Source organism: Sceloporus undulatus, chromosome 6, assembly GCF_019175285.1.
Source record: "Sceloporus undulatus isolate JIND9_A2432 ecotype Alabama chromosome 6, SceUnd_v1.1, whole genome shotgun sequence".
Lineage (NCBI taxonomy): Eukaryota > Metazoa > Chordata > Lepidosauria > Squamata > Phrynosomatidae > Sceloporus > Sceloporus undulatus.
Genome location: NC_056527.1, coordinates 73039425 through 73065861, shown reverse-complemented (window position 1 = coordinate 73065861; position 26437 = coordinate 73039425). Strand labels below are relative to the sequence as shown.

The following is a 26437-nucleotide window of genomic DNA, read 5'->3' as shown; positions in this document are numbered from 1 at the left end:
AGTAATTGTCTTTGAGTTGTACTTACTGTCATTTGGAAATGTCTCCTTGAGATGTGATAACACATTTTGTTGTGGTGATGGTTAGCTGCCCTTGAGTTGGCCCCAAGTCATAGCGCCTCTGTGGATGAGACTCTCCAAGCCACCCTATCCTCCACCGCTCTGCTTAAGTTTTGTAGTTTCATGTTCATAGCCTCCCTAATTAAGTCTACCCATCTGGTGTGTGATCTTCCTCTCTTTCTGCTGCCTTCTCATGATGTGGCTAAAGTATTACAGCATCAGTTTCATCATCTTGGCTTCCAGGGAGTGTTCAGGCTTGATCTGTTCAAGGATCCCTTCCTTCCCTTTTTTCTTCTTCTTGTTTTTCTGTTTGCTCTCCACAGTATCCTCAGCACTCTTCTCTAGCACCACAACTCAAATGAGTTGATTTTTTTTTCTTGTCTGCTTTTTCCACTGTCCAGCTCTTACATCCATACATGGTGATAGGCTTGGACGATTCTTACTTTAGCTCTCATTTGTACTGTATGTCTTTACTTTTGAAGATCTTTTCTAGTTCTTTCATAGCTGCCCTTCCCATTCCAAGTCGTCTTATTTCTTGGCTGCAGTCACCATTCCACTCCTAGGTACCATTTGATCCTAGGTATGGGAATTCTTTAACTGTTTCAATTTCTTCATTGTCTAGGTTGAATTTATGTATTTCTTCCATGGTCATTATTTTTTGTTTTCTTTATGTTCAGCATTAAGCCTGCCTTTGCACTTTCATCTTTGGCCTTCTTTAGTAATTGTTCCAATTCTGTAATGTTGTCCACTAGTAATATGGTTTCATAAGCATATCTAAGATTGTTGATGTTCCTCCCTTCTGTCTTCACTCCTCTTTCTTCTCCTATTCTTATGATATTTTCTGCATACAAGTTGAACAAATAGGGTGATAGGATGTAGCCTTGCCTGACCCCCTTGTCAGTTGGGAATCATTCTGTTTCTCCATATTCTGTTCTAACAGTTGCCTATTGTCCTAAGTATGGATTTCTCATCTGGGCTATCAGATGTAGTTGCACTCCCATTAACACATTACACTGTAGCAAAGAGCTGAAGAACAGGATAGACTGGGAGGGAAGGAGGAGTGCATACTCAACATTAGAGGCTACAGAATCCCATTTTTGGGAGAAAGTTGGGATAAAAATTCAAAAAATGAATAAATGAACAAATAGGTATTTACAATCAGTAGGAATTGCATTTTGGACCCACCTTCTCTGACCTTGGTCTTTCTGTCACTAAGGCATTTACAGATTGGAAATCTAAAGTATAAAACCAGCCATGGGATTGTAACCAATGTCTGTAACATGGACTAAATATAAATGACTGCTTACTATCCACTTCATATACATTAGATAGTTAACATCCTGTCACTGGCAAGGAGAACTTCACAATTTCCTAACTACCTTGTTTTGTTTGATCCAAATGTGGAGGTGTCAGAAAGTTGTAGTTACTACTTGACAAATCTGTTTTTAAGATAGAAAATGTATGTTTCTTTATTTAATATTAAATTTCACTTTTATAACTGAGAAGTCCCATTTTGTAATTTTTTAAATTTTATTTCAGATAAACAACAAACACCCAATTACAGTACTTGAAATACTTAATAAAATCCGACTCCATGTTTCTGTACCACAGTGTGATGTATTTGGATACTTCAGCATAGAATCTGAAATTGTGATTCTTATCATTCCTGTTGATCAAAATCCCAAGCCTCTTCAGGTAAAATTTATTATGCAGTGGTTTGTATTGGTTTTATTTACTTTTTGTTGTGTACCTTCAACTGGTTTCTGATTTATGGTGACCCTAAGGTGAACTTATCACAGGGGTTTCTTAGCAAGATTTTTTTCAGACAGTGAGTTGCCTTGACTTCCCTCTAAGGCTGAGAGAGTGTGACTTGCCTAAAGTCACCCAGGGGATTCAAAGCCTGGTCTCTCAGTGTTCTAGTCCAACACTCAAACCACTACACCACATTGGCTCTCTTTATTTACTTACTGTATTTTATTTGACATAAATGTTTTCTGTTTTCTAATTATACAATGATGAAGCATTGAAAACAACTATAAAAATGGGTTATGTTCTTTAGTCTATATGCTTAATCATATATGATCAGATTATTTTAACATAAGCATTAACTTTTTTTTATTTTAAGATACTCAAAAGAAAATTCATTTCTCTAAAACGTGTTCTCCATGACTTTCAAATGGTATTCTCAAATTTTTGGGAGAGCACTTCTTCCTGAAAATTGATCCTGAAGCCCAGTGCAATAGTAAAAGAAAAATATCCTGTAAAAATTTCTGATCTTGTAGAGTGTAGGATCATGTGGATTTTCTGGTGTGAGTTGCTCTGAGAGGTCTCTGTTGCAGTAGAATTCCTAGCAGGATGTTAGAAAAGAAAGGCATCATCTTCTCATTGAACTATGTACAGCTGGTGTCCAGATGTTCTGAACCACAAAGCACAATCCCGCTCCCCAATTATTCCTGAATGATCTAAAAGGATGCACAAAGCACAGGAAACATTACCAAAATCCATAAATAGAGGACCTGGCTTGCTTCTGAGACTCAAATAGTAGACTACCCTCCATCATTGTTCTATATAAGATGTCTTCAAGGAGAAAGTGAGGGCAGAGTTCTCAATTGCTGTATCTGGAGAAAATATGAAATCTGGTATGTAGGATGTTAACATTCAGTTAGTTGAATAGTCCTTTGGCTCAGAAACTAGAGTATCTTGTGGCTATAATTATTAATGATGGCTGCCCAGATCTTCCATTATGCTCCCCCCCCCCAAACTTTTTTTGAAGAGGGCATTGGAATGGAAGTGTTAAGTAGTGGATGAAATTCAGGAATTAAGTTCTCAGGATTCAAGGAACTCTGTGTACATGGTTGGTAGCGAACAAATTATTCTAGGTCCTTGTCCTCCTCCACCTCCTTTTTTCACTATCTTGTGGACAGAGGTGTCAGGGTGCCTTCACCTTCTCACTTCTTCCCAAACAGAAAGATGTCCTTGCCAGCAGATTCAGGCAGGATTAAACCTGAAGTCAGGATGGAGTCTAGTGTAATACTGTCTGCACAGCACATATCAGTATTGGGTGTCACTCAAATGAACTGAAATGTACTAAATAAAATGCCCCATCTGCAAGAAGAGTGGAAACCAGCTGAGTAGTCAGGACCTTGCCTGAAACAAATACATTCTGCCCTCCACATTCATAGGGGTTAGGGACACAAGATCCATGCAAAAGTGGCAAAAATGTGAATACAGGGAAAAGCCCAGTATGAGGAGGAGGGTGCACAGGCCCTTCCTGGCTTAAGTTAGGGCAATAGTAGAAGGCAAGGCTTTACAAGAAAAGAACTTGTTCCTGCACTCTCATTTGATATGTAAGGGAATGTACTGTGAGTGAGTGGATTGGTTCTCCTACTATCCAAGATGAATCTTCATGGTAAGTACCAACACTCTCTCTCTCTCTTGTATTATAGGGTCCTTTCTGTAGTCTTGAAGCAGAATGAATCTGTCAAAGATGGCAGAATTTTCATTGTGTTTTTAGTCACTAATATGCTACCTGGTCTATTGGAGAAACCTGTATGGCCCCAATCCTTGCTAACATCTGGGAAGAGACCCTGTGGGTATCCATTGCCAAGCAGGGATGTGAACTCTGATCTCCCCGTGTCCTAGTCCAACGCTCAAACCATTAGTAGCTAAGAAACATAGGACGTATAACTATTGGAAAATACCCAACAAGATATTTAAACTGCAACTCCTAAGGAAACCTTTGGTTGCCTGTGACTCAAGAGTGTTAATGGGGGAGGAGGAAGTAGGGAAACCTATCCCTATGAAATATATTTTGAGACTGCTTCATGTTGCAAGAGGACATGTTCTCTTGACAATTTGAGGAGGTCCCCTGGAAGCCACTGGAGTGATGTGTACAAGAAAACTCTTGTGTAGTATTTACACAGCAGGAAGATATTTCAAAAATGATTTTTATCTTTTCTTAGATTGAAGCCTGCAATAAAGAAGCAGAAAAGATAGAATCGCTGATCAATTCCGATAGTCCTGCTTTAGCATCCCACGTGCCACTCTCAGCACTTATAGCAGCCCAAGTGGAAGTTTCATTCAGGATTTCGTCGTCTTGTAGTCAAGTTATGTCAGCATTGGATTTGCTCTTCTGGAGCCTTGTGGTCACATTCTTGGCCACACAATGTAATACATAGTGATAACAGACCCTGCAATTATTAATGTGCATTTTGTATTTGATTTGCGAAAGACATTCAAAACTGCTGATATCTTTATATCTGAGAGCTGGCAACATGATCAGTGTTATTCCTCCACCCTTTACCAGCATTTTTTTTTCATTACAAGAGTAGTATATAATACAGCAGCCTTGTTAGTTAAATATCAAATAAGCAGTCATCTACAAGTTACTCTGGAAACAGTTTGCAGAGTTAAGGGCAGAGTGCATTTGTTTCTTTCAACCTCTGTTCTTTGCTGTTACATGTTCAGGCTTCTATGGTGCTTCTAAAACTAGCAACATGAGGTTGAATGATAGCAGGTCAAAAGAAATGAATGTTACAAATGGTAACAACTCTAGCAAACTGCTTTCAGTTATCTGGGAAAAAAATTATCCTTTTTCAAATCTTAAGGTACAACACACATTCAAAAGTCAATTCAGGCAGCCCAACTGTACGTATTTTGTGGGAGGAACATTTCACTGTAACCAGTGCTGTTTAATGTTGACTGCATTCTTAGGACCTTTCTCATGTCTATGCATACTTGAAAATATAAAATTTCAAATGCATAAGGCTTACCTTATCCAAAGATTGTTATGCGTAACAAGATATTTTGCATAACTCTATTTGAGAGATGATATAGTATCCAGCAGCATATAACAGTATGTTCACTGTTGTCAAATGGTCAGTGAAAGTTGGTTTCTTCATCTAGGCAATGCACAGATGCTTAGAAGCCCAAGCACACACCCCCCCCAAAGTTTACATTCACAGCCACTTGTGTAGGTCAGCTGATGCACCACAGCAGCATCCTGGGCTTGCCTCTACACAGGAAAGATTGGTGTGTTGTTTTTTTTGTTTTGTTTTGGTTTTTTTGCCTACACAATACCTGTTCTACATCTGCCAATTCCTTACTGTGAAGGCAAAATAATTGTTCAGTTAAGGCAACTCTTTCATTTCCTTGCAAAAGGACATTGTGCAGATTTTTAAACTTAATTTTTAGCAGTAGGCACATCTTGCATAAGATTATTGAAAAATATTATTTTTATATGACTTAGAGGTATATCATTAAAAATGTTAAACATCTATTTTTAAACATCAATTTCTGACAAAAAAAGAAACCAAATTGCTGCTACTTAACTAATTTACCAAAAATGAAATGAATAACTGATGTTTTATGTAAATACATGATATATTTTATTATGACGAATATAGCCAAGGGGTTGATTCTGCAAGGAATAACATATTTGAGTAAAATTACACCTGCACAGATGTGTTTGCAGAATATCACCGCCCAGCATTGTCAATCATATTTTAAGCTAATATTTTGCTTATAAAAGAAATATATGCAAGGTACAGATTGATGATGCAAATAGTTTACTCGGATGTCTTTTGAAGAATTTTAAGCTATTTATACATGTTAGATACCACAGTATTTGCATGTTATCTAAATTTACATTTTTAGCATGTTAATATTTTATACAAAACACATATTTTAATAACAAGGAATCAGTCATCTGCTAGTTCTCTTGTTCAAGCTGTATTAAAGTAAATGGGATGCGCACAATCGTGATCATGCACAAGCTCCCATTGGCTACAATCCTGTTGATGTTCACCACACATGTAAATATTCATTTTTACAAGCTGATGCACTTTCTCCAGGCTCGCACAGGAAGGAGGAAGAAAAGGCAGCTCTAGGAGAAGACTGCCATTTCTGAGTCCTGTTTCTTCAATGCTTGCTGCTCTGGGGAGGAGCCTGTGGAGCTAAGGTGCTCTGAGAGGGGACAAGGACAGTTTCCTGTGCCAGTGAGCAGGGAATTATCCACCACCCCGAGCCCCTTGACCCTGAGGACTGCCTCCCCCACTCCCCAGAAGCCACGCATAGTTGTCTTGGAGCCAGCAGTTTTCTCCTACCACTGTCACCACTTTTGATTTTTCCTTCCCTCACTGCTGCTGTACTCCCAGCCAGTTCTGTGTTGCCAAAGCGACATCAATGCTGGCATAACCTTACCAGAGCAAACAGGATTGAGGCCATTTCTTTTAATCAGACTCATCCAGGAGACCTTCCTGCTGATTTTGCCCTTTTATGTTTTTGTGCACCTGAACTTTATTTACATGAAGTATTTTGTATCAGTATTATGACAGGTAACTTTTGAAGTCTATACAGGTAACATCATTTTTGCCAAATTATGGAATATAAGAAGAAAGCACTGAAAATGAATTTCACCTTTGGCATTGTTCTCACAACTTTGTGACAAATGTCTTGCTTTGATTGTTACAAAAAGAAAAAAGTTGCAATGCAATATGAAAGCTTTTATTTTAATAAAAAAGTATTTTCTCATGTGTTCTTTAAAAATTTGTAACTTCATAAAACCTGCTATATGAATAGAATATTTCATGTTTTTTGTTTTCTTGCATCTACATCAAGGAAAGACAGCAACCATTTGAAACTATTGTATTGGATAATGGCCAACCAAATGAGAACTACACAATGAGTACATTACTAAATGACAAATTCAGGAGTTCAGTTCATGCCTGGTGTGTGTGTTTATATAAAAGAAAGATAAATTGGGGGGGGGGAGGAACCAGACTCATAAGAAATTCTGATATGAAAGAGACTTGTGGGATTGTCAACTATAAGCAGTTTCTACCCGTGGCTTGCAATAGATGGAAACTTGTCCATACCAACAGATTTCTAACAGCTCCCACAGCCTCTGCAGACGTAGTTCTTTCAGCATCTTATTGTATAACAGGGTTCTCAGTAACTTCCCAAAATTTCCTGAAAGTTGAGCTGCTTTCACAAGCAACCCCAGTGCATGAGGAACAGCAGAAAGAAATGAAAACTGGGGAAGTTTCTGTGTATGATGTCAAGTGTTTAGAGTGCATGTATAAATATGCTGTCACAATTCAGTATACTGGAGAAAAACACTGGTATCTTTTAGCATAAAAGTCCTGAACGACTGCTAATAATTTGGCTGAGACTCGGTGCATCAAGTAGCAAAGGAGACAACAAAACTAAACCGCTTGGGAGACGCCTTGTAGCTTTTTCCGTACAATATTTTTACCTACACTGTTAAGTATTATACCTGTTCAATGCGCTACATTAACATGTCTGAACAAAATGAACATTTTCCAGCTTTACTCCCAACTCAGCATACCATAAACCTCATATTGATTATACACAGATGTGCCTTCAGTTGTGCACCAAAAATTCTTCACTTACCTTGGTGAAGGCTGCATTCTAATCACAGCTTCCACGATATGCAGAGGAGCACCACTACCCAGCATTACAAAGGCCGGTTACAGGCCGGCACTTGGGACGTCCACAGGACGTCCCATTTTAAAAAAGGGGTGTCTCTTCTAGATGCCCCTGGCTCTAATACGGACTCTGTCCGTACAATATGGCTCTGGCCGTTCCACACGGCCGGAGCCATCTTTACGTATCGGACGCTGTGCGTCCGAACGTATCGCAGCACTAATGACATCGTGAATGCGCCCCTGGCGCCTTGCAACGTCATTAGGGCGCTGCAAGAAGAAGCTCCATTTTGGAGCTTCTTTTTTGCTCCGTAATGGAACCGTGCGGTTTGGCTGCAGCAGCTCCCTTACGGAGCAAACAGCGGCGGCGGCAGACCGCCTCAAAGCGGTAGTCTATAACCCACCAAAGTTAGATATACACATCCACACACCTTTATTGAATCCACAAGTTGCCACTTGTTCTAAAGCATCACATGGTCTAACTTGTTTTGTTTTACAGCGATTGCTGTAAGATAAACTTCCTTAATAACTATTTGTAGTATTCTGGAAAATCTCATTTGGGGGCATGGGGAGTTGAGTGTACTTTTAATACACATCTCTTTTAAGCAATACTATAATGTCTAGTAAAATTCACATTTATTGTTGGCGATTCTGAGAGACTGATAGTGCTTTCTCCTGCTTTTCAGTTTCTCATTAAGCACATCAATTTTTCAGTTTTTCCATATGCAATCTTTAGGTAACAATTCATGTATCTCCTGTGTCTCACTGCAGATTCATGCAAAGCGTTGAAGAATCTCACATAAGTGTAAGAATCTCACTTAAGGCAAATTGGTTTTCATTATTCCAATGAGTCTCTGTTGGTTGTGTGGCAGGTTATTTGGAACTACATTATTTTTATTTTCCAGAGTGGGTGATGAGTGGTCTTCAAAGCTAGTTTCTAATTCACTTAGTCTTGTTTGATCTGGAGACAAGCTTGTACCAGCAAGTGGGGAAGATGTAGAAGGTGTGCTTAATAATGCCATTGATTCTTCTTCTAGAAAGTCACCCTTGTTTCCCTGCAGTTTGATGGGACTTAATTTATTTCTTTGCTCTTGAATTTCTGTGTCACTGGCAATATTTGCAAATTCCTGCAGCCTCTTCTTAATGTCAGACTCTGCTTCTCTGATGTACTGGGCAGCTATTGTTTTTTTACAACACTTGATTATGATGCTGTGAGAAATAATTTTTAAAACGTTAGGGCCAACATTATAATTAATAGTGGCACGTTACAGACATGCCTATAGTGCGTGCTAGGGTTAGGAAAGGGCGTGCTAGGGTTAGGAAGGGGAGTCACTTTCTGACGCCCCTAGCCCTAGCACGGACTGGGTCTGTACAAAATGGCAACACTCTATACACAAGGGGGCCGCCATTGCTACGTCACCACCGCGCCGCCTCCAAACAAGGCGGCGTGGAAGTGACATACTCGCACTCTGCGAGAGCGCCTGAAGCACTCTTTCGGCGGCGCAGGAAGGAGCTCCGTTTTGGAGCTCCTTCCAGGATTTGTGTTGCTGGCGCAGCCTCCACGGCCCCTTTCTCTTGGTCCCCACTGCCATCGGGTGTCCTTGGGGCATGAAGCCCCAAGGACACCCCTTTCCAGGCCACGGGGAAGCAGCCTTTTCCACAGCCTGGAAAGCGGCGGATCAGGGCCTCAGAGGCTGCCGCTGTGGCAGCTGAGGCCTTGATCCGGCGGGGAAAGGGCCGGATACAGGCCGCCCCAAATGGGCGGTCTGTAACGCACCAAGGTAACTGCTAAAGCTTTTCACTTGAGGTTTGGCCCCTGAAACAGAAGGGCCTTGCTGACAAGAGTTTGAGATCATGCTGTAACAGGATTACTTACTCCTCTGCAATGTAAGGAGACTGAATTTTCAATTTTATTTTGTATAATAAGCTAAAACAAACAAGAACATGCCACCAGTATACACAATTGATGACAGCATCCTGACTCTATCTTCCTATTCACAGTTTATTAATGTGTGACCATGCTGATATAATTCCCACTGGAATCATTCCAGACACCAGCATGTCTACCTAGGAAAATAAAATTCAGCAAAGCCATGCATTTATTTTGAATATTCTGACACACAGATCCATATGTACAGCTATGTTCTATGTGTATTCTATTGGCCTATATTCAAACTGTTCCTCATACAAACACCTCTAATGGCATATTTGCCATTAGAGTGCCCTATAAGAATTGAAAATCAGTATTCAGGTGAGCTCAGTCTTGCAAAGTGTGCTTTTGTGCTTCATGTTCAGCAAGATTTATTACATGTGTTATCTTAGCATACCTGCAAGATTTTCAGTATGAGAGGTATCCTATTTTACTCTCACAGCTATTCTGCGAGGTAGGGTGAGCAACTCACTAAACTTTAATCGAAGCGATAATTTGAACTTCAGTTTTCTGAATTGTCTTACCATACCTGCAAGACGTTAATAATAATACAATTTATTTAAATTCTGCCTTTTCCTTATGGAATCAAGGCAGATTACAAAACAAAGGTTGAAGTGTGGGAAGTATCCTATTTTATTCTCAAAACTATTCTGTGAGGTAGACTGGGCAACTCACCATGCTTTAATATAAGCAATAATTTGAATTTCAGTTTTCCATATTCAACTTTCTGGCCACTGTACTGCCCTGTCACTTGTACGTATCATAATACATTCCTAGTTTCTACTATGCTTTTATAGAATTCTGTGAGCTATTCATGTTATGAGGTGTTATTTTTATTTTTAAATAATTTGCAGTTAATTCAGAGAACTCAATATGGGGGAGGACAGTATAAAACCAGCTACCTTCACACACATGGCTTCATGTATTACACCTAGAGAACTTCATCTGGAAGCAATCCTTTCTCTGCTCTACTTAACATTCCAGTAATAGGCTTTCTTCAGCTGCTATTTGGTACATCAGATTTAACTGCTACAAAAGTTAAGAAAAATTGTAAGAGGTCCTTACGCCCAAGTTGTCACAAGAATAATACAGGTTGCTGCGGAAGATATTAAAAACGCCATCCACATTGGTAGAATTCCTGAAAAATATGAACAAATATATATTTAGCATACCTACTGTATGTTATTTTGTTTACTCACACTCCAGCCTTGAAAGGTAACCAAAACTCCAGCCTCATTATTTTCAGGCAAAGGTGCTATGACCTGTTTCAACTCTACTTAGTGGGCAGATTTGGACAAGATCATGTGTCCTCAGATGCTGCAATGCTTCCATCACTGGAGATAACAAGGCTACCCTGCAAAACCCTATATTTTCAGACTAACAGTGCCCCAATAGAAGGGTTTCCAAAGCACTGTAGATCAAGGCCTTTGGAGAGACATCTGCAGTGTTCTTCCAGTTACGGAGTGTATTGAAAATAGAGAGCTGAGCAACCCCTTGGGGTCCTGCCACCACTGGAGATGTTTAGCCTGGAGAAGAGAAGGTTAAGGGGTGATATGATAGCCCTGTTTAAATACTTGAAGGGATGTCATATTGAGGAGGGAGCAAGCTTGTTTTCTGCTGCTCCAGAAACTAGAACCTGGAGCAATGGATGCAAGCTGCAGGAAAAGAGATTCCACCTCAACATTAGGAGGAACTTCCTGACAGTAAGTGGAACAAACTCACTCGGAGTGTAGTGGAGTCTCCTTCCATAGAGGTCTTTGAACAGAGGCTGGATGGCCATCTGTCGGGGATGCTTTAATTTAGGTTTCTTGCATAGCAGGGGGTTGGACTGGATGGCCCTTGTGGTCTCTTCCAACTCTATCATTCTATGATTCTATGAATATGGTATTTTTGCCTTTTGTAATAAATCTGCATAAAACTTGAATACTCCTGTACTCTAAGAACAAATCATGATAGGTTTTTATAGTTAAGGAATGGGTAAAGTTTTGTAGCCCTTGGTGCCCTCCAAGAGACCCTGAAACACTCCAGCTCCCGTGCTCTGAATTTTTAAAAGGAAATTAGCTGAAAAAGCAGTTAGGGTCCTCTTGCACTCTATCCCTGCCCCCAGAAACCCTAAATGTAAAAAAGGGCCACATTTTGGGCAGTTATGGGAACCAAAAGTAACAGTGGCACTGACAATTGCTCCATGAAGACCTTGACACATGAGTACACTGTCTTACTATATCCAATGAACCTCTTAGAATTTAGAGAAGTTTCCCATTCTGCCTCTATCAAATCATTAAACATTTTTGGTACTGTAATTTGCATTGACTGTGAAGCTATATTTTGAACTACACATTTTTTATTTTTCTTCTTTTGTCAACAACTTTTTCTGTGCACAATATATATTATGCATAGAAATATTATTTACTTTGCAGACCATGCTGTTTTCTTTGCCGAAAGTCTGTGCAGAACCTGTTGTATTTGCACATTTTTTAAGCAGAAAACAATTTCTGCACAGAAAATAGTATGCGCAGAAAATTGCTGTGTGCAAAAATGTGCTAATTTTGTGCAGAATAATGTATGAATTGAGAAGATTCTCATCATTTTCCTCATCCAAGTTTTCCAATATTCAAGAAACACATTTTTTTATTATTTTTAAAAATATTTTTGAACATTTTTTCCATCCTCATATCATACTATCACTAGGACAAAGCAGATAGCCAATTTGACCTATTGTAAATAAATTATGTTAAAAGACACAATTACACAGAGAGATACTGTAGTAATCAACAAATCTGAATACCAGCAAAATCTTTGGGAAAGAAATTGATAAAACCTTGCCAAGTTGTTTGAGTTATTCCTCAGTGTTTAAACCCCTATCAAAATAAAGTGTGTCGATTATTGTTGTTGTGTACCTTCATGTCATTTCCGGCTCTAATGTCAACCTTCTTGATGGGTTTTGTTCAGAGAGGATTTGCCACTACCTTCCTCTGAGACTTGAGAGTGTGACCTGCCCAAGGTCATCCAGTGAGTTTTCATGGCTGAGTGAGGATTTGAACCCTTGTCTCTCAGATTCCTAGTGCAACACTCAAACCACTAAAGCATGCTGGCTCTCATGTTTGTACTTCTAAAAAGCTTGCGCATGGATGGTGTTATTTTTAGTACCTAACAGGCATTCAGAGAATGGGTTTGCTACTTGTATATTCGATATTGCAAAACAGTACAAGGGAACCTCAGTTTTAGTACTATGAACTCTTTAAAAGATAAATTGTTTTCTTATATCATATTGACCATTTGTATGGGAAAATCCCTTAACTTTGGTGTAATATTTACATTACAACATCTAAATGAAGAACTAATTTTGGTCTCGTGTGTGAAGACTGCCTGCTCAATAAGAAAAATTAGAATGAATAATCCATGTAGTGTATGTGAAGGAACATGTGATTACTTACTATGACATTGACTTTCTGTTTTTGCACCTTTTCCATCACTGCTCTCTGCTTCTGGACAATTTTCACATTCTACTTGGGCATACCTTTCATTATAGGACCCAGCAGGACACAATATGCAAACTGTATCATATTTTGCACTGAATCTACCTGGTGGACATGCTACTATTAAAAAAAAAAAGAGAGAACAGTGTTAAATTTATCACCTTCATATCATTCTTTTACTCACTGCTGCTATTAACCTGCCTTTGATCTCTATTCCTATTCAAAAACACAACCACAGAAAAAGGATAAATGGGAGCCACTGTCAACTGTCCCAACATGGGCAGTGAGAACAAAAGCCTTATGGTATCTAGTTTGCCTAAAGAAAAGGTGGGTAGAATGGCTTCCATGACAAATAATGTAATATTACTCTTGATTGAAGAGGTGATTCCAGCTTGTTTAAAATGGTAATATGATACTAAAATTATTTACAAAATTATTCTAATCATAGAATCATAGACCACAAGGGCCATCCAGTCCAACCCCCTCGCCACATAGGAACTCTCAATCAAAACATCCTGAAGCCTCTGTTTAAAGACCTCCAAGGAGGGAGACTCCACTACACTCCTAGGAAGTGTGTTCCACTGTCGAACAGCCCTTACTGTCAGGAAGTTCTTCCTAATGTTGAGGTGGAATCTCTTTCATCCATTGTTCCAGTTCTTGTTCTCTGGAGCATCAGAAAACAAGCTTGCTCCCTCCTCAATATGACATCCCTTCAAGTATTTAAACAGGGCTATCATATCACCTCTTAACCTTCTCTTCTCCAGGCTAAACATCCCCAGCTCCCTAAGACTCATAGGGCATGGTTTCCAGACCCTTCACCATTTTAATCGCCCTCCTTAAACACGCTTCAGTTTTTCAATATCCCTATGGACCTGTACAGATAGGCCAAAATAAAGCTGCTTCGGATCACTTTGGAGGTACAGTGCTCCCTCGGGTTACGAAATTAATTCGTTCCGCGGCTAATTTCGTAACCCGAAAAACCTTCGTAACCTGAATTGCCATAGGCGCTAATGGAAAAAAAGCCACGGCTCTGCCGCGGCTCCATTGAAAATAGCGCCGAGGTTTTTTCGTAACCCGAAAAAACCTTCGTAAGCCGAAACAATAAATCCCTATGGGATTTTTTCGTATCCCGAAAAATTCGTAAGCTGGGTAATTCGTATCCCGGGGTACCACTGTATGCTGTTTAAATGACACACTCATCTTAAGAGGCCAGAAGCTGCACCAAAGCTGCGCTCCAGTCCTTAGGACTGGAGCATGTCTTTGGTGCAGCTTCCGGCCTCTTAGGATGCATGCATCCTTTAAAATCATAGCTCCAAAGTGACCTCAAGCAGCTTTATTTTGGCCTGTCTGTTTGGGCCCAAAGAGCAATTAAGCAGTTTTAATGCATGCATCATTTGAGACACAGGCATACCTCCAGTGACCTGAAACAGCTTTTTTTTTTGGCCTGTCTGTATGGTCCCTATACATTTTTTTTTTGAAAGATACAAATCCTTTTCAATGATTAATATATTTTTAAAGCAAGTTCATTTTGTAATAGTATTAAGAGAATGAAGATACCAGTTATATTGACTTTATCAACAATGACAGTAATAAAAGTCCCTTTAGCTGGCGGCAAGGCAAGAGATCTATCTTTCTTTCTTCCTTCCTTTCTGAAATTGTACTATGCTCTTGAAGCTCAGCAAAAAAACCCTTGCATTACTGCTATTAAGCAGAATGAATCCTGAATGACAAAAGTATGGCTCCTCCCTAATTAGAACAGTGAGGCCTTGACTGCTATGTATCTTCGGGAAACACAGGGGAGGGCCTTCTCAGTTGGTGCTCCTAAAGAGGCTCCTTGTCCTTTTGACAAGGAAGACCTTTGTCTTCCAAGAGGTGATTAGGAACTGACTTGTTTTTTTATATATATATAAAGGAGTGTGTAGTTTTACTGATTTTTGTGTACTGTATTTTTAAAATAGGTTTTCATATGATTTTATTTATGTATTTGTAAATGCTTTTATAACTGTGTTTGTTTTAAATTTTGTAAGCTACCGTGAGTCCTAGTTTTGACAGAAAGACAATATATAAACCAAATCATCATCATCATCATCATCATCATCATCATGGCACTTTTCAGATTCATTTCATATGAACTTTTTTTTCTCCTTTTATTTTATTTTAACCAACTTCAAATACAAGTAATTCATTTGATTTGCCATAGTAACGCCGATAATACACTGGGAAAGGTAAAGCAAACTCTGTCTAAATCCGTACAGAAATTTGAACTAAATCAATATTTCCCAATCTTATCTTTTCTCCCATAATGTTGCTGTCTTTTCCCATTTTTCATCATATTGTTGATATTCTATAACTTTCATACTTAGATAACGTATCTAAAGTTTAAATTTCATATAAACTTGATCATTACTGGGCATTACTTGATCATATAAACTTGATCATTAAAGGTTAGCTTCTGGGCCAGGTTAGCTTCTACTGCAAGAAAGTCCTTTTCCACGGCTGCCCCAGCCCTTTGGAATAGGCTGCCCACGGAGCTCCGCTCATCTACCACCCTGGCCCAATTTAGGAAGGGTCTTAAAACCTTCCTATTCAATCAGGCATTCCCCGACTGAATATCCTGTGGGCCTCCCTCCTCTCTCGTGGCCGTGAGGTTGGACTAAGGGGCTTTTTATTGTTTTTAAGGTTTACTGTGTATGTTTGTTTTTAACCTTGTATGTTGCTTGCACATTGGTGCACTTTGTAAGCCGCCCTGATCGCTCGGAAGGGCGGGATAAAAATAAAAATTTTATTTATTATTATTATTATTATTTGAATCTCTTTTTTAAAAGCTTATTAACAATTAATTTATTAATATGTTATTACCAATTTTTCTATCTCTTAGAGGCTAGTTTATTTTCAATTGATTTTCAATTGAAACTAATTTGAAAAAGGAAGAAAAGAAAATGCAAATGCTTAAATAGCAGTTTCCTGCATTCACAAAACCTGATTCCTTAAGCATTTGTCTAATGTACATGTATTGGAAACTTACCACAGCACCCAGGACACACTGTATTATTGTTCATTACATTTATGTTTTTTCCAAACCCTGGTTTGCAATGATCCACTTTAACACCAGTGAGAGTGCCAGGAATAAAATGCAAATGATCAGTGTGAGAGGAGTCAGTCTTTTGTGCTTCAAAGAATTCCTTGATATTTTCATATGCCTAGAAGTATAACAATCAACAAAGAAAGCTACATTAACATGCACCTATTGGACCTAGTTGGAAGGGGTGATATGGATATAATATGTTGCAGGATGCTCTTTCATGGCTCCATGATGGCTAATGGCATACTGAGTAACAGCTTCACAATTTGGGATCCAAGTTTTCAGTCATAATAGGGCATAAAACTGGAAAGAGTAGAACAGAAGTGGACAAATAGGTCCTTCAGAAGTTGTTGGACTACAGCTCTCACAGCCCTGGCCAGCATAGTCAATGGAAAGACATATTGGGAGTTGTAGACTTGTACTCTATGGAAGGCCACAATTGCTCACTCATATAGAATTCCATTCTCCAAACTATTAGGGTCATTATTGTAATTTGACGTTTTAGGATAATGCTTCACCTTTCTGATGTTGCTTGTAGAATTTTCACATTGAGAACCTTTACAGGCTTCCGCTACAGTCAGCATGAAAGGGAATACTGCAGATTAAGAGAAAATGGGCAGAGATTTTAATGTTTTCACTGGATTTTTGTGTGGTCAAGTGTGATAAATTGTTATTCTGACAGTATCATCCTGGCATAATATTCATTATTTCACAACCTGGTAACTTTACCACGTGTAAGAAAAGTGGTGACTTGTGAAATAAAAAAGTCATTTCTCAATGTATTTCGGAATAAGATTTGAAATGGTCTCTAGAAGCTTCAAAATGTTTCAGTTTACTTATGCAAGACTTACCTGATTGTTTCATTTCACATGTGCATAATGTTAGTTGTTATTTAAGAAGTTTATTGAACTTCTTTTTTTTGTGATGTAGAAATCCATCTCTAATATTTCCATGTTTTTTCTGCCTCTGCTACCAAATTTTCTGTTAAAGGAATTAATGCCCAGAAATATACATCTTTGTCAAATGTTAACTAAGTATATTTGTTTTCCTGGGCATTTTTTCTTTAACAGAACATTTGGTACCAGAAACAGAAATGACATGGAAAGAAGAATCCTATATCACACACACCAGTTCAACAAACTTTCTATTCAAAACTAATAATATTTACACATAAAATGAGATAACCAGTCAGGTAAGCATTGCATTAGAGCCTTGGTGGTGCAGTGGATGAATGTTGACTGCAGTCAAAATGTTGTGAGTTTAATCCTTCAGAACTCCAGGTTGACTCAGCTTTCCATTCTTTAGTTCACTATGAAGCGATATAGAAATGTAAAGTGCTATAAGTGGACAACAGCTTTTTGAACCTTCTAGAGACCACTTGAAGACTTCTTCCAAAATGTCTCTAAGGATGACTTTTGCTTTCTCCTGTCTCTGTTTTTCTTATGATTTCCATTTTGGTGGCCAAACCTAAAATACCTTTTTATTATATATAAATTAGGAAACAATCCTCACTAATACAGTTTCCCTTTTTGATTTTAACTTCTCGGTACAAGAACATATAAGGTACTGCACTTCCTTAATATATCTCTATACCCATGTCAAATCCAGTCCAGTTCATTCTAAAATGTAGTGTTGTCATCACTTAACTATAAACATTATTTGTGGTGATCGTGCACCACAATTGATGTATAGGATACATACAGCTGAACATGTATCAGTGAAGTCTGGGATTCCTAGTATATATTCATATGATTCATCCTAGCACATCACAGTGCTATTAGGGGCAGAGGGAGTTTTTCAAAAGATGGTGACTTCATAGTCAGTATAAGATTAAAAGTGCCCTCTTTTGTCTCTCAGAGAATTGTACTGGTTCTGTGTTGAACTCATGTAGAACCATACCGTTGCTGTATATTAACACGGTAATAGTGAGTGAAGCTGTCAGCTTACCTCCAAACTGAACAGTAAGCTTATATGTTATCTTTTCCAATGTGTCTGTAGAAGTATGACACTGGACACTCCACTGTTTGATCTCACAATTCAGGTTGGAAATTAAGCTCTCCAATTTCTCTAAGAGATATTTTTCATAGGACACAACTGTATTAGTCTTGCAGGTTCCAGCTGTGAATTCAGATGACAGATATATGCTCTTGTCTGGTATATGATATACTATTTAAAATGAAAGAGAAAAAGCATCTATCAACATTTCATATGAATTATTCAAATTATTGCCTGTGTATTTCTATCAAGCATAAAGAATGTGTCAATATGTAATGTAATCTACATGTAGTTGACTAACAGTGGCAGCTGCATCATGTATCTGACTTGCCATGGTTTAAGTCTAAATACAGAATTATGCGATATAGCTGGAATTAATGTGTTATACTGAGAAACACAATGGGATCTGCAGTGGGGTGTTTACTGTTGATCACATTCCTTTGTGCTTAGAAAAAACAGAGAGAAGGAAATTGCACTTGATTGTGTATTCCTTCATGGCAGGGGGTTGGACTGGATGGCCCTTCCAACTATATGATTCTATATCTGCCCTTTCGAGGCAGCTGAGTCTGTGGTCATGTGGGGAAACACTTTCTCCTTAGATGCCGCTAAAGTGGTGCATTAGTATAATAGGATCATAGAATCAGAGAGTTGGAAAGAGACCACAAGTGCCATCCAGTCCAACCCCTTGCCCTGCAGGAACTCTCAATCAAAGCATCCCTGACAGATGGCCATCCAGCCTCTGTTTAAAGACCACTAAGGAAGGAGACTCCACCACTCTCCGAGAAAATATGTTCCACTGTTGAACAGCCCCTACTGCCAGGAAGTTCCTCCTATTTATTGAGGTGGAATATCTTTTCCTGTAACTTGAATCCATTGTTCCGGGTCCTGTTCTTTGGAGCAGCAGAAAACAAGCTTGCTCCCTCCTCAATATGATATCCCTTCAAATATTTCAACAGGGCTATCATATCTCCTCTTAACCTTTTCTTCTCCAGGCTAAACATCCCCAGCTCCCTAAGCTGTTCCTCACAGAACATGATTTCAAGACCCTTCACCATTTTAGTCGCCCTCCTTTGGACATGCTCCAGTTTCCCCAATATCCTTTTTGAATTGTGGTGTCCAGAACTGGACAACCTTGAAGGAGAACCTTGAAGGGGAGCCAGCTGAATGCCTTGTGTACCTGTCTGATGAAGGAACACCCATTTTGAATTATTTACAAACCATCAATATGAGCCCTCATCCTGCCATCCCAAGAATGGCCTGTGTGTGCCTAATGACACTGATACAATGGGCTCACTTGGTAACAGAGTATATGGGAGAGTTCCAATGGCTAGCTGTGGGGCTGCCCCACTGATTGGAAGATAGCCAAATTCAGTACTTTTGTGATGGGCTGCTTTCTGACATCTTGATGTAGGCCCTTTCGTGTGACAATTCTGCCACCTTGATGGAGTTGATAATGCCGGCAGGGGAAGGAGAGATGGTTAAGGACACTGTCAAATTCACCAGGCAGAGAACATAAACAAATTAGCCCAGCTGAGGCCAAGGTACTGAGAAGGGGAGAACATTTTTGAGGCAGAATAGATGTGCCTGGGACTCTACCTCTGATGTGGAAAAAGAGGGTCATCAAGTGGCCAGCTGTGCAAAAAGGAGATGGCCGCTTTGCCAAAGCCAGAAAAGAAGATGGACAACACGGGAGGCAGAGGCAAGAAGAAGAGTGGTAGCAGCCACTTTGCAGTCCCTTGGCAGTAGTGAGGGAGCAAACCCAGAGATCATCATGTGCAGCCCCAGCAGTGACAGTGAGCCATCATGAAAAAATGAAAGCCTTCTTTAGACTGTGCTGAAAAGCAGGCTGGGACAGTAGGCACTCAATAACCATAATGCGTGGCAGTGTCAAGCCATTCTTTTTGCTAGTCAAATTGAGAAACCCCAGTGAGGAGGGAAGTATGGAGATTATGGCAGTATTAGATTCGGGGTTCACCAGATACTTTATGAATCCAGCTGTAACCACTGGATTGGGAGTATGGCCAGAAAATTTGGATGACCCCATAAACTTTGTTGGTAAGGATAGAACTAGCATGTGCGTGGGGGCAGAGAAAAGATAAACTTCTACCATGTTTTGGGAGTGGCAAGCACTGGGAAGTCATTCAATTTCTGCTAGCCTCTACCCCACTACCCAGTAGTGCTGGGAAGAGATTGGTTAGATTTTCATAACTCCCACTTACAGTGGTGAAAGGACACTTGAGTTTTCCCCATGTGGACTATCAATCACATAACACAGCTAACTGCAATTGCCCAAAAGACCCCAAAAAGGGAAATGTGTGGTAATTTAAAACAAACAAGAGACACTGAGGAGAGTGCAGGAAAGGGGAAAACCAGACATTATCACCAAATATCTGGACTTAAAGAAGGCATTTTCCTAAAATGAGAGTGATCTCCTAACTCCCCCATCATAGCTTTCACTGTGCTACTGAAATAGATTTGGAAGTCAGTTTCCCAAGTCCAAATTGTATCCTATAACTCCCTGAGAAATGGTAGCCCTCAGGAAATTCAATGATAAAAACTTGACTGGGACTTTATCCACCCACTACTTCCCCGATGGCTGTCCTGGTTCTTGAAAAGAAAGATGGAGGTTTGAGACTGGTTACAGATTTCAGAGGGCTGAATGCCATCTGTACTTCCAATAAGTGTCCTATTCCCATCATGAAAAACTTCCTGGAGCAGCTGGCTATGAGGCTGGTGTTCACAAAGCTGGAGTTAATGGCTGCCTACTTCCAAGTAACAATATGGGAGGGGGGATGAATTTAAAACTGCTTAATTGCTCTTTGGGCCCAAACAGACAGGCCAAAATAAAGCTGCTTCACGTCACTCTGGAGCTATGATTTTAAAGGATGCATGGATCCTAAGAGGCCAGAAGCTGCACCAAAGTCATGCTCCAGTCCGGACTGGAGCACAGCTTTGGTGCTGCTTCTGGCCTTTTAAGCTGCATGTGTCATTTAAACGGCATACCTCCAAAGTGACCCGAAGCAGCTTTATTTTTGCCTGTCTGTTCAGACCCTGAGAGAGCATTTAAGTACTTAATGATACCTTTTGAACTGTCAGCAGCCCATTAGTTTTTATGCATTTGATAAATTAGTTCTTTCATTAATTTCTGTGTAAGGAGGTGCTAGTATACTTGGTTTATACAGTATGTTGATTTATTTAAAGATTTAGATACTCATGTAGCTCTAGTAAGAAAAGTGCTCAAAAAGCTGCTGGGCCACCAACTTTATGTGAAATTGTCCAAATGTGAATTTCACAAACAAAAGTTAGATTACTTGGAACATCTATCTATCTATATTTCCATGGTGTTGAGATGCAGCTGGAAAAGGTGTCAACAGTAATGCACTGGGATCCCCTACGGACAGGGTAGCGATTGCCATGCTTCTTGATATTTGCCAGTTTCTATAGACAATTTGTTCCCAATTTTGCCCAGGTGTCACTGCCTCTGACAAACAAAAAAGAGTGTGACAAAAGAACCACAAAAAAGTTAAGGTGCAGTGCTAATGGGCCGAAACAGACAGTCATGAAGGGGCGGCTTGAAACTGCCCCCGCTGAAGCCGCTGCCAGCCCAAATAGGAGGGGAAAAGATAATATATACCCTTCAAAAGAAAATGTATAACTTTGTTTAAAACTATATGGATGTTTTTGTATCACAGTTTGATGAGTGTTGTCCTATCTTTTTATATATTATATATTAAGTCTATTTATATTTGTTTTCAGCCCCTGAGTAGGGCCTAATGTAGCCAAAACATGTTGGGCTTTTTAAAACACTAATAAATCATTGACCATCTTTTAGCATGAAGAGCTTGTCTCCTCTTTGTTTGCAATTTTTGCAATGACCACTCTTAATATAAATGTTTATGCCTCTCATATGTGCTCAGAGAGCTATTTTTTTGCATAGTTTGTTTAAAAAAACAGAGAAGGAAAGCTATATAAAGACTGGACATCCTCAGTGGACTCCATAAGCCAAAGAACATTAGAGAAAATTAAGCATCCATCAAAGAGGAGGGAAAACACAAGTAGAGACAAATTTAGTCTGATAGTCTTTAACAGGGTATGGTACCCTTAAGAGGGTGGAAATTTAAAATATTCTCCCAATCCTAGTTCCTTAGGCCATTAGCTCAGGATTCCATGAACATTCTAGTATAGTTGGAGATGAAATAAGATTAGTGGAAAAGTGATTGCTCTGATCCTCTTTAACACAACAATGATTCTTTTAGCAATGAAGGAAACAGAGCCATCAGAATTTTCACATATCCCAGAAAGAAAGATGCAATAAGTTCCTCCATAAACTTCAATGAAGGGGGAAAAATCTTTTACCAACACTATACTGATCAGGTTCATGAGTCCATAAGAATTTTTTGTCTCAAGTACTGACAAACTTAGTAATGCTCAGCCATTTCATGGGTGGGGGGATTTTCCTTGTCTCCTACAAAAACATCTTGTGGGACCTCAGTTTATAAATTAATTTTTGAGTTATAATAAAAACAATTCCTTCTCTCTGTAATATAAACAAGCATTTCCCTAAATATTAACATGACCATTATTCTCGGTTATATTCTTTACATATACCTTTGTACAACAGAAATGCCATATTGTTATTTTCATACATGCATATACCTGTTACATCACATATCAGTGTAATGGATACAAAACAACATAAATACATGGAACCCAAATTACTAAAACTTTACTCACCATACACCATGAAATGGATTTCTGTAGTCATTTGTTCAGTGTTATCTATATATTTTACTTTGCAAGTATACCTCCCAGAATCACTGCCCTTAACATTATAAATCTCCAAGTTACCATCATCACTCAGAATAAATTTGTTTGATTCTGGAGATAAAAACATACAACCAAACATATTATCATTTTGACATAAACCAACAGTAACTCAAACATGTGAAGTTTGCATTTCTCAGAGTCCTGAAAGACCTCTGTCCTGAAGGACAACAGTACAGTAGGATTCTCCACAGTAATGCACTTATTGTTGTGTCTTGAAGTAATTTCTGACTTATGGCAACCATAAGAATACAGCATTTCTGCACATGAAACTTTTTTGTACACATAAAGTAACACTTTCTATGCAAAAATATATCCAGTCCAAGAAAGATCCCCTCTCATCTACAAATAATTAGGCCTTGGATAAGTCACCTTACTGTATTGAGGCTGAACAGTTGGTCCAAGGAGCCTTGGCAGGGCAAGTAGGATCCATACTCCTCATGCTATTCATTCCTTGTTTTAAAGTTACAAACCTCTGACCTACAGAAGATTTTTTATCAGTTATTGTTTAGAACAGAAATAAAATGGTAGTGATAAATGTATAAACAGAATTACTTGAGAAGAAAAGTCTTGGGGCACTTTTTCCTGACTTTATTCATCTCTAGATCATTTGGACTGGTGTTTTGATTCCACAAGCTAGGGCCCTTTCACACTGTACAATTATAGCATTATGATTCCACTTTAATTGTCATGTTTGCAGCTTAAGGAATCCTGGGTTCTGAGGTTTGGTGATGTATTAAGGCTCCCTGGCTGAGAATTCTAAGCATCCCTTTCTAAATTGTAAATCCCAGGATCCCCCAGGGTTGAACCATGGCAATTAAAATGAAAACACAGTATTATAATGTGTATAACAGATCCTTTAATTATTACTGGTGCAGTAGCAACCATCATGAATGTTGTCAAGTGCCTTCTGTGACAGTACTATTTATACCTTACCACCTGTGCGTATGTGCCACATTAATGAATTACAGAAAGCATAGATTTAGCCAACTCTAGGAAACATCCTCAAGATTATTACAGTCCATCAGATCTGTACAGAAAGAAACATATCAAAGTTTACAATCTTAATTTTACATATGATTACAATAATTGCTACCTTTAGTTATGGTCCCCAGAGGTCCAGTCCAGTGGTATTTGGGATCAATTATTCTCTGCATTAATAGTTTTTCAGTCAAGCAGTTCAGAATTAAATTGTTTGATTCAATAAGGACATATACTGGAACTGAAGCAGAAAAATATTATTGAATTTACAAATGGGAATGCATAGAAGTAATGCAAATGGTATTTTGCACAGCCTTGCTCCTGTGCATTAGAACAAAACAATAATTATGGAGCTGTGCTTGGTGCAATACCCAAAGTGGCCAACTGCAATAAAGTATATCAGTTTCCCAAACAGATAAATAGAAATGCATCAATTCCTTTCAGTGTAAGTGTAAGAATCAGCTGATTTTTCTCTGTTTGGTTAATGCACAAATATCCTATTCCACACCAATGCATTTAACCGTAGCCTACTTTATGTGGGGGCAACTGTCAATGGAAAAAGGAGAATAGCGTAACATTTTCCCTGTGCATAATCCCCAGTGCAGTTCCCTCTGGAAACATTTCCAGGTGTATGTTTTAAACTGTATGCTTGGAGTGGAAACACTACCAGGGCAAGTATGATTAGGATGATAGAAATCTGGAGCAGGAAATTGTAGACAAGGAAATAATTCCTCTTCCCCCTCCGTCACTCCAATCACAGCTTTTTCAATTTCAAAAGGTCTGTTAGGTTACCCTGATATTCTTCAGTTTGCCACGTTTCAGGGCCAGGCCCCGATTCTCCAGTTTTCATGGGTCATCTCCAGGCAGGAGACAAGGGAGCAAATTCTCCAGTGTACAGTATGTGTGTGTGAACTCCTGCCAGGAGACAACACTACTGTAAATCAGCTCAGCTAGGAGAGCAGCAGCTTGGTACAATTTGCAAGATTTTATTTATTTATTGCTGCCAAAATGGCTGGGGTGGAGTGATTTTTACTTAGTTTCCTTCTTTCCTGCTAGTCTTGTGGCTCCTGGACTCTGTTCTGCACTGCATCCACCTTTTGGATAGTAGCAAATGTGTGTGTGTGTGCGTGCGCGCGCATGTGTGTGCATGCATGCATGTCTGTTGACTTATAACAAACCCAAGAAGGCCTTTCTAAGGCAAATAATACCCCGAGATGGTTTCGCCAGTTCCTTCCTCTGAAATATAACCTAGCATTTGTTGGTCTCCCCTGCAAGTACTAGCCATAGCTGACCCTACTTAGCTTCCAAGATTAGATGGGATCTGGTACCTTTAAGATAACTAGGCAACTAGAAGCTGGGAGTTGCTTAGATTAAATGGTCCTTATCCCATCTCCCTAAACCAGTGAGGAAGAAAAATCTCATTTCACCTTAAGATTTATAATGTCTTAATTTCCTAACAGAAACATACAGTATATTGTGTGTGTGTGTTTGTGTGTGTGTGTGTGTGTGTCTGAATGATACCAGTTAGCAGATTGAGACTTAATGCATGATGCTGAATGACATCACCAAGTGGCATTCTTGTTGTGGCTGTGTGCCTCCAAGTCATTTTTTTACCTATGGCAACCCTATGGTGAACCTATCATAGGGTTTTCTTGGCAGGTTTGTTCAGAGGGGGTTTGCCATTGTCTTCCTCTGAGGCTGACAAAGTATGCTTTGCCCAAGGTCACCCAGTGAATTTTTAGGCTTGAGCAATGAACTGAACCCTGATCTCCAGAGATGTAGTCCAACACTCAAACCATTACATCACACTGCTTCTTGGTCTCAGGTTTTGGCTGGGAAATCTCAGGCGTAGCACAATTCTGAACTGGCAGCCCTACTTATTATGTAATGTGTAGTTTTGCCCTGATTTTCTGATGCTTCTCAGAGATACTAATTTGATCTTTCCAAGAAGAGTGAGAAGAGATTGGCACACATAATGAAGTAGTCTTTTGTGGGTTTTTCGGCTGTGTGGCCGTGTTCTGGAAGAGTTTATTCCTGACGTTTTGCCTGCATCCGTGCAGAGAAGATGCCAGCCACAGATGCAGGCGAAACGTCAGAAATAAACTCTTCCAGAACATGGCCCCATAGCCCGAAAACCCCACAAAAATAAAGAAGTATTTTAAAAACGAGTTTACAAACTATGGACCTCAAAAGCCTTCGACTTGGTGGCTGCTCCGAAGTTGTGGAACTCCCTTCCCCAGAAGGTCCAGCTGGCCCCTTCCCTTGTATCTGGCATTTGGTTTTTAATAAGTTGCGAATGATAGAGCTTCTGATGGGAGGTGTTGTGTATCTATTTTATTTTGTTTTAAATGTGTTTTTAAAACTGCTATTAACTTGCATTTTAACTTAAGTTTTTAAAACAGACATTTGGTTTAATTGTGGTCTAATCTGCATGCAGAAATAATATAGTTTGGCATTGCTTTAACTCCCATGGCTCCATTGAATGGAATCTTAGGATTGGTATGGGCACAAGAGCTCTCGGAAAGAGAAAGCTAAATATCTCAGAAAACTATAAATCTCAGAATCCCACAGTACTGAGCCATGGTAGCTAAAGTGGGGTAAAACTGTATTATTTCTGAAGTACAAATTAGACCCGTGTTATAACTTT

The 26437-nt window shown here is 39.2% G+C and overlaps 2 protein-coding genes across 3 annotated transcripts in view; one reads left to right on the top strand and one right to left on the bottom strand.

Moving 5' to 3' along the window:
• Positions 1–6638, top strand: part of RECK (reversion inducing cysteine rich protein with kazal motifs) — a 65671-nt gene extending 59033 nt beyond the window's left edge. For both annotated transcript variants that reach the window (XM_042474552.1, XM_042474551.1), the window contains 2 exons: positions 1597–1752; positions 4020–6638. In XM_042474552.1, the coding sequence (XP_042330486.1) occupies positions 1597–1752; positions 4020–4235 (372 nt within the window). In that variant the 3' untranslated portion in view covers positions 4236–6638. The remainder of the gene's footprint in view (positions 1–1596; positions 1753–4019) is intronic.
• A 1194-nt stretch (positions 6639–7832) lies between these two features.
• LOC121934871 (zona pellucida-binding protein 2-like) overlaps positions 7833–26437 on the bottom strand; it is a 26476-nt gene continuing 7871 nt past the window's right edge. Inside the window, exons 3-10 of the mRNA XM_042475780.1 lie at positions 23906–24031; positions 22720–22863; positions 17938–18156; positions 16509–16585; positions 15934–16108; positions 12867–13028; positions 10498–10570; positions 7833–8711 (exon numbers count right to left, since the gene is read on the bottom strand). Coding sequence (XP_042331714.1) covers positions 8321–8711; positions 10498–10570; positions 12867–13028; positions 15934–16108; positions 16509–16585; positions 17938–18156; positions 22720–22863; positions 23906–23966 — 1302 coding nt within the window. The 5' untranslated portion in view covers positions 23967–24031 and the 3' untranslated portion in view covers positions 7833–8320. The remainder of the gene's footprint in view (positions 8712–10497; positions 10571–12866; positions 13029–15933; positions 16109–16508; positions 16586–17937; positions 18157–22719; positions 22864–23905; positions 24032–26437) is intronic.